General features: G+C 45.1%; 1 protein-coding gene across 1 annotated transcript; it reads right to left on the reverse strand.

Moving 5' to 3' along the window:
* Positions 1-383: 383 nt before the first annotated feature.
* CUNH6orf52 (chromosome unknown C6orf52 homolog) lies at positions 384-8,268 on the reverse strand. Its single transcript, XM_039231864.1, has 4 exons — positions 8,198-8,268; positions 7,557-7,734; positions 2,773-2,818; positions 384-532 (listed from the first exon to the last, which is right to left on the reverse strand). Exons 1-4 carry the CDS (start codon positions 8,266-8,268, stop codon positions 384-386), a joined length of 444 nt encoding a protein of 147 aa, XP_039087795.1.
* Positions 8,269-8,845: the final 577 nt, after the last annotated feature.

Raw genomic sequence — 8,845 nt, forward strand, 5'->3', positions numbered from 1 at the left:
GAGATCATGACCTGAGCTCAAGTCGGATGCTTAACCGACTGAGCCACCCAGGCGCCCCATCTCCAAACCTATTTTCAAATGTCTTATAGTGCTGCTTATTCTACCAGGATAGGTATGGGACCTCTTCTGGCATTTGTTAATGTAACACACTTCCAGAAACGGATGTGCTGGTAAAGTTTATTTCCATTGCATTTTATCATGTCAGTCACATCTAAGTCCCGGAGATTTGTATTTACATATAGCACAGAGTACATCCCTGGGAGAATTCTTTTTGGTTTAGCAGAAAACAAAACAAAACAAAAACAAAAACACACCAAAAAACACCCACAAGAAAACCAAAACAGGATGCAATTGATATGACAGTTGGATAGCATGATATGACCTCATGCTTCTCTGGGGGTCTCATCTGGGATTTCAGACTGAACCGTATCCAAAGGCTGCCAGTGGCAACTCATGAGAGAGTCGTAGAGTTCTTCGCTTTTCACCATAAACTGCTTGTTCAATTCTTCAATATTCAAGTGAAGATCTGGATCTGCAGAAGCCAATAATGCGTATGAAAAAAAAAAGCATTATAGGACACACATCAGAAATGGCTTAAAATGAGAGTTCAATAAAAACACCAGCAGGAAAATATCGCAGACATTTCATGCAAGAGTTTTTAAATTGTGTGTTGCCTTTCAAGAAGATTTGAAAATAGAAATGAGAGCTGGAAAAGCAGCGTGACCAGACTCAACGAGCATCCCCATGGTGAAAGAGATGGAGAAAACGGATGGATAAAGAGATGCTTTGGAGATGAATGGACATTAGTTGGAAATGGGTTCAATTTGGGGCAAAAGAGACAGGGAGGGTCAAGGATAAGCCCTAAGTGCCTGGCATGAACACCTGGATGGACACAAAGCCAGGGAGCCAGGACTAAATCCACAGAACAGGGCTTTGAAACAATAAACATGTTGCTTTCTTTGCTTCATTATCAGACTGATGGAAGTAGATACATTGTTTATAGCAGCTCATTCAGAAACAGAGGGGGGCACAGCCTTCCCTCTCTGAAACCTGGAACCTTATGATGAGACTGTGTTAAGTTATCATGAAAGCATCAGACCTCAATACTTGTTCCAAGTTGTCAGGTTTCCAAGGATATTCATGCCCTCCGGTTTTTTCTCTCCTTGGACTGAATGTAACTGAAGAAGCCCTGTGTTCCTCTGTAATTTTTGCAAACCTTAGCTCATCCAGGACCATAACTTTTACTTCCTAATACTCACAAGGGACCACACTATTCATTTGTATTTGTACGCCTGCTCTGGACTAAATACTCATGCCCTTAAATATTCATGGAGACACTTACTTCCAATGCAATGGTATTTGGAGATGGGATCGTTGGGAGATAATTAGGGTTGGATGAGGTCATGACTGTTGGGCCCTTGTCTGATGGGATTAGTGCCCTTATAATAAAGGACACCAGTGCTGGTGTTCTGTGTCCCCCCCCCACCATAGGAGGACATAATGAGAAGGTGGCCTTCTGCAAGCCAGGAAGACAGCCCTCGCCAGGCACTGAAGCAGCTGACACCTTGATCTTGGACTTCTCAAAGTCCAGGACTGATGAAGGCAGGGAGAATGGACTCAGGCTTGAGCCACAATGAAATCCCCCTGGGAGCTGGAATACTTCCTTTTTATTCACACTTCAGCCAAAGGTATTTGGATAAAACTAGAACTTCCCACAGCATTGAAAGATTTCTTTTAAACATCAGTTTCATTTCATTTGCACACTGAGCACCTGTTAACTTGCTGACTTTGTATTAGTCACTGGGACTATGAAGACAAGTGTTCCCACCTTTGATGCTGTTGCAAGGTGGTGGGTGGGCTGGTCTGCTGGGAGTCCCCTGGGGGTGGGGGGAAGCCACCAGATGGCCATGTGATAACACAGGCATGTGGTAAGGAACCAGCAAAGGCGTTATCTCTGGGTGTCTCTTCTGTTTCTCGTTCCCATAACTTAAGTAAAACAAGCCACACCTTTTCTCCCCTTCCTCGATTAATAACAGGGCCCTGCTCTGGCCATTTTGTGCTCCTGCACTTTGTTTCTTTCAAAACAGATCACGAACTACAAGGAACACTGCCTGGCCCTACAGACTGGGCCTGTGAGGTCGCAGGGGGCCAGTAACCCTGAGGGGAGCTGGGAAGCCAAGGCCACAGTGATTACCTTCCATTTCTCCCCTTAAAAATCAAAATTAAAGCAAATTAATCCCAAAGTTTAAATTTATGGAGGAAACTGATCTTAAAAACAATTCATTGGGGCACCTGGGTGGCTTTGTCAGTTAAGCGTCTGCCGTCGGCTAAGGTTATGATCTCACGGTTTAGGAGTTTGAGCCCCACGTCGGGCTCTGTGCTGACAGCTCAGAGCCTGGAGCCTGCTTTGAATTCAGTCTCTCTCTCTTTCTCTCTCTCTCTCTCTCTCTCTCTGCCCCTCCCCCGATCATGCTCTGTCTCTCTTAAAAATAAATGTTAAAAAAAAAATAAAAAAACAACTCACTGTCATCTTATTGTTTGGAAATGTCCCCATTTCCTAGTCCATCAGAAAGACCCAAACAGGTGGCTTAGCTCAAGCTTCCTACAGAAACAAATTTCCAAAAACCAGATGAACTCCTGAAGAAAATGGCTTACACAACCTATGTAGGAATTTTCCAGTAGAATCTCTCGGTTTTGAGCCAGTCGAGTAATGAGTAACCTGGGAATGGGTTAGTTTTGTTTTCAACCATGGCAACACAGGGTTTACATTACCTGCCAGTGGGGTTTCATCTTGCTTTCCTGCCAGAGCTGTGCTTTCCTATAAGGAAATTAGTATGTTAAGAAAAGAAATAACTTAAAGATTTATTGTCAACACATGCTTTTATAGAAAGCACTAGCTGTCAAAAATAATATCTACAGCACTGGACTCCCTTTCGATCACATTTGTTTTGAAGTCTGATTTGAAGGATCTTTAAATAATAATGACTACAGTTATGAAACAGGTAAACTGAGTCAACAGATGAAAACTCACAAAGGAGAAGCATGCCTAACCAAGGCCTCTGGCCTCCCTGAAGCATCTGGAACTAACTGGCACCCTAGGGCTGGGGCTAGGAACTAGACACCAGGGACCCTGCACCCAGACTCCACAGTCCCTGCACTACATGCTCAACTCTCTACCTAGAACTCTGCCCCTTCTTCCAGAGGATGAGTCACAAAATCTTCACGATTTTCCCTACAGCCTTCTAGTCACACCCCAGCCCCACAGTTCAGCTAAGGACGAGAACAGTAGGTGCTTAAGAAGATATCAGAGAGGGGCGCCTGGGTGGCTTAGTCGGTTAAGCGTCCGACTTTCGCTCAGGTCATGACCTCGCGGTTCGTGGGTTCGAGCCCCACGTCGGGCTCTGTGCTGACAGCCAGCTCAGAGCCTGGAGCCTGTTTCAGTGTGTGACTCCCTCTCTCTCTGACCCTCCCCTGCTCACGCTGTCTCTCTCTCTCTCCTAGAAATAAATAAAAAAATATTAAAAAAAAAAAGATATCAGAGACCATAGAAGAGCAAACCAGTCAATGAGAGAGGTAAATTCCAGAAGCATTCTCCAAATAAATCTTGTTTGGTTAACCCAGACCCAATTGGCTCTCCAGGGACAGTGTAAGTTTTTATGACTCCTCTCCACAGGCACCTGTTGGGAAGGGTTTCTGTTAAAGGTGTACAGCTGTTGGAAGGAACCAAGCCTTCCAGGAAGAGCCCAGGTAGCTCCTGGCACCAAATGAACTTAATGAGCCTCCCTTGCTAAGAAGAACAAGATCATACGGAAAGCCAGAGATGTGTGATCTCTTCTTTTGAACCTGTTGGAAAACGTGCCTCCCTTTTACTCCGAAGGAGGCCCTGGTTTGGAAAGTAAATTATACAATTACCATAAATTTAACCTCACCTTTGGTATCTTTTTCCTATTTAGACATGACTAAGACACCTCGAATCTGTGCTTAAATGAGGCCTTGCTCATAACACAATGCCCGAGTAACCTCACATTTCCTCCTTTGCAACGTGTGCTCGGGTCACTGTGGACCCCACGTGACCAGGGGGCGGGGAGCAGATGCTCTCTGGAGACAGGGCATTCTCTCTGGTGTGAGGGTCCCCTGGGCAGTACCTGTTGTCTTTCCAGAAGGGCACAACTAGTAACTGTTTTGCTAGTGGTTTTGCTCAGAATCGTTTTGAAGATATCCACTCCCTCTGACCTAAAGACCCAGTGTCAAAATGTACAGGGTTCTCGGGAGGCTAACCTCTTATCCTGGAGAAACAAGCGTTGGGAACACCATCATGCCCCAGTGGGGGGAAACGGACACTGTACCTGGGACATTTGACAGAGGCCATGCTTTCTTAGGCAAGAATGAAACGAGGGCACATGAGTGGAAGAGGCTCATAGCAGAGCCTCACCATTTGGAATTTTGCTGACCAGCCTCATAACTGGGAATTCCTGCCAGGAAAGCAGGCAATTGGTGCAAGTGTGCTAACCACAGCCACCAAAGTGAATAGGTTGCTAATTCTTGAAACTGCATGTTAAGAAACAAAAGAAGAAAGAGAGAAAGAAAGAGAAGAAACAAAAGAAAGAAGAAGAAAGAAAGAAACTGCATGTTATAGTCATAATTTGACTGGAGAGTGGGATGAAAATCCCAGCAGGTGGAGAAGAAAGCAGGTGGGGGGGGGAGGGGTAAGGGACAAGGAGGGAAAAAGCTGGTTGATTTCTTTTTAAAATTTTATTTATTTATGGGGCGCCTGGGTGGCTTAGTCAGTTAAGCATCTTACTCTTGATCTCAGCTCAGGTTGTTATCTTAGGGTTCCTGGATTTGAGTCCCAAGTCGAGCTCTGTGCTAAACAGCATGGCACCTGCCTGGGATTCTCTCTCTCTCTCTCTCTCTCTCTCTCCCTCTCTCTCTGCCCCTCTCCTGCTCACCTGCTTTCTGTCTCTCAAAATAGACATTAAAAAATTTTTATTAGTTATGTTTCTTTGTTCTTTTGGTGTTGTTTCTTATGGTCTTTTATTTCTCTGCCTGGTTGTTTTCTCATGAATAGGCAGAAATCAAGAAATACTTTCATTTTTGAACTTGATAATGCAGTCAAACCTATACTTCTCTATTTAAAGATAAGGGTAACCGCCGGAAGACACATAGACTATCTCCTCAACTAGTGAAAAAGTGAAGGGGCAGAAGAAAAAAAAAATGTACTAAAACCTCAGGTAATATAGCAAAATATGTTTTTTAAGTGATGCACCATCAAACATCTGCTAACAGTGTAAAACTCGATTTGGGTTTAAAAATTTAAAAAGCAAGAAATCTAACAAGATACTTTATATAAAAGAAGGAACACCTAAACAGACTTGAAAAACTGAAAACAAAAGCTTGGGTGGGGGTGGGGAATGCCAAGCAAATGTAAGTTTTAAAAACTGAGGGTTGAAATGTTAAATCTAACTCTGGGTTTAAGGCATAGGATATCCCGTAAGGAGCACATTATAAAACAAATTGGACAGAGCACTAACACTTTGCTCAATGCTAACTTCCATAATATGTAAGTGTCTGCACAGATAAAAGGGGGTATAGCCAACAGAAAAAAAGGTCGACAAAGGACATCAAGGTCACAGAACACAGATATCATCAAGCAACAGCTTAAAAGGTATTTGCCCTCAATGATAGGCAGATGCTTTCCACACCTGGCACATTGGTAAACTGCACACAGAAATGTAGAGAGGCGAGCACATTCATAACCGCAAAGTGAAAACGTAGGCAGGCTTTTTGGTGAGTAATTTGCGATCTGAATTTTTAAATATTATATCCTATAATCCAGAACTTCTACTTCCAGAAATGTATTCTCAGGCAAAGGAACACTCCAACAAGTACTTGGAGATTGGTCAAAGTTTGTTGAAGCACTAAGAACATTTAAAATGTGAGCCCAGGGGTGTCTGGGTGGCTCAGTCGGTTGAGTGTCCGACTTCGGCTCAGGTCATGATCTCACGGTTCATGGGTTCGAGCACCGCATCAGGCTCTGTGCTGACAGCTCAGAGCCTGGAGCCTGTTTCAGATTCTGTGTCTCCCTCTCTCTCTCTGCCCCTCCCCTGTTCACACTGTCTCTGTCTCTGTCTCTCTCTCAGAAATAATTAAAACATTAAAAAAAATAAATAAATAAAATGTGAGCCCATAAGGGATGAGCTAATGTCACAGCACGTCCAAATGAGCAACTTTTAACGAAAGCGCTTTACAAGGGGGAATATCTCAGGGCAGCTGGGTGGCTCAGTCAGACACCTGACTCTTGACTTCAGCTCAGGTCATGATCTCATCATGGTTCTTGAGTTCGAGACCCTCATCAGGCTCTGTGCTGTCAGTGAACCTCTGTCGCTCCCTCTCTCTCTCTGCTCCTCCCTTGCTTGTACACGCGTATGCGCTCCCATGCGAGCTCTTGCTCTCTCTCTCTCAAAAATAAACAAACATTAGGGGAACATCTCCTAATGCCACCTGTAAGTGGGAGCAAGCAGGGAGTAAGCCAGTATGTACTACACAGGTCATTCTTGCCCAATTCTCCCCCAACTCCGCAAACAGATATAAAGCCCAATCACACTGATTCTCAAGAGTAGAAGGGGAAAATCCAGAGGACACAGATGCCCTTGAACAGGGCTTTCTTCTAAGTGGGGAGGAGATGGGGAAGAGGAAAGGGATGGGGGGTAGGATGGAGGAAGCTTGTCTTACTCTAGCACATCTGGCGATTTCAGAAATAGCTTGCCTTAGTAACCTAAACATTAGAACAGCTCTTTTTAATTTTTAAAAAATGCTTATTTAATCTTGAGAGAGACAGAGTATGAGTGGGGGAGGGGCAGAGAGAGAGAGGGAGTCACAGATTCTGAAGCAGGCCCCACGCACTGAGCTGTCAGCATAGAGCCCGAGGTAGGGCTCAAACTCACCATCTGTGAGACCATGGCCTGAGCTGAAGTCAGACGCTTAACCGACAAGCCACCCAGGCGCCCTTGGAACAGTTCTTATAAGTGGGTTCATGTTTTCTGCTATTGCAAAACAAAACAAAAACTACCTCTAGTCCTATTTTAAGTGTTTAAAGAGTAAAATCAAGGGGTGCCTGGGTGGCTCAGTCGGTTAAGCCTCTGACTTTGGCTCAGGTCATGGTCTCACGGTTCATGAGTTTGAGCCCCACGTTGGAGCCTGCTTCAGATTTTGTCTCCCTGTCTCTCTGCCCCTCCCCAACTTACCTGGTCTCTCTCTCTGTCAAAAATAAAACATTAAAAAAAAAAAAAGAGTGAAATCAAATGAGTGCTAACCTAAAATTTAGCAGTAGGAATTTAGGCAAGGACTAAATAATTCAGCCCATTATTTTGGTTTTGGAAGAAGGTGATGACTTAAATTGTTGCAAATCATCAGCTTTTCCTCTCTGGTATTAAATGGGGAGCAAAAGCCTTTGCTGTGGGAATTTGAATGAGAGCATGTGGAGGTGTGAAGGTAGGAAAAAGCTACTTCTCTGTTGGGCTCACAGACAACACAGGATTCATTTCAGGGAGGCGTACCTTAGCTGTGACCAGACTCTCAGCTGGGCATCCGGAGGTCTCACGCACAGAAAGGTTGTGTCCATTTCCATCCGTTGCACAGCCATAGGTGTAGCCAGAGAGGGAGTAACCGCTGTGAGGCTGCTCAAACCAGCTGCCCGAGTGGTAACCTTGGCAGGGCTGGAACACTGGTGTCCCCCTAAAGAGCAGAGAGAGGACAAGAATGACATCACCGAGCAAGGCAGAATCATTCGAAACCCCAGGACTCTTTCTTCCTTCCCAGCAGGCTCAAATAAAGGCGATTTCTGCATTAACTGTTGAGGACACCTATTTCCAAAGCGATGGTTTGGAAATGGCCAAAAATCATGTAAGAGATAGAGCATGGACGGGGGCGCCTGGGTGGCTCAGTCGGTTAAGTGTCTGACATCAGCTCAGGTCATGATCACACGGTTCGTGGGTTCAAGCCCTGCGTCAGGCTCTGTGCTGACAGCTCAGAGCCTGGGGCCTGTTTCAGATTCTGTGTCTCCCTCTCTCTCTGACCCTCCCCTGCTAATGCTGCCTCTCTCTCTCTCTCTCAGAAATAAATAATAAAAAACATTAAAAAAAAGATAAAGAGTGCGGACGGCCTTCATTTCCATTCGGAGTAGGAAAGACCAGCTCACCTTTGCCAGTACCAGTAATAGTCATTTGCTTGCGCTACGCCAAAGCCCACAGAACTCTTCTGCGCAGCCATTTGTCCAGAAACTTTACAGGCGGTCCAGGCATCCACAGTTTTTATTCCTGGGGCAATAATTCCAGCTCTGGGGGCTACAGACTCTCACCCCAGCAAAGCTCTCTCTCAAGCAATTACACTCAGGGTCAGTTCCTGCTAGGCAATGAATTGCTTGACTTTGGTTACAATGGGGCTAAGGTGTGGGTGGGGGAGGCGTCCATAGGGGTCACCTGGGGGAGCTTCTGCTCGTTCTAAGCTTGTCAACACCCTCTTCCAACCCCAGGCCCCCAGGAAAGGCAGCTGAAAGCCAGGGGGGATGCAGAGGGGTGTGTGTTTAGCCACCGCAAAGCCCACCGAAGCCCACAAAGTCTCCATCCCACTCTCTACAATAACTGAGTCACTCGTAATGACTAAAACCTTAAAAAAAAAAAAAGTTGATGTTTCCCTTCTCAGTTCAATTATCTGCTAACTATTGGAACCAGAAACTAGTGGAATTTTTTTTTTTTATAGCCTCTGCAGGTTGAAATCATTACCTGGAGCAGCTGGTGGAGAGACGTCCTAGAATGAACGCACGCACACACACACACACACACACACA

This window comes from Hyaena hyaena, unplaced genomic scaffold (assembly GCF_003009895.1).
Source record: "Hyaena hyaena isolate Hyena2069 unplaced genomic scaffold, ASM300989v1 scaffold_60, whole genome shotgun sequence".
Taxonomy (NCBI): domain Eukaryota; kingdom Metazoa; phylum Chordata; class Mammalia; order Carnivora; family Hyaenidae; genus Hyaena; species Hyaena hyaena.

Coding starts and splice junctions, on each gene's coding strand:
- CUNH6orf52 (XM_039231864.1), bottom strand. CDS start 8,268: ATGGCTGCGCAGAAGAGTTCTGTGGGCTTTGGCGTAGCGCAAGCAAAT. Junction 7,735..8,197: donor TATTACTGGTACTGGCAAAG/GTGAGCTGGTCT, acceptor TCTGCTCTTTAG/GGGGACACCAGTGTTCCAGC. Junction 533..2,772: donor AGATGAAACCCCACTGGCAG/GTAATGTAAACC, acceptor TGGCTTCTGCAG/ATCCAGATCTTCACTTGAAT.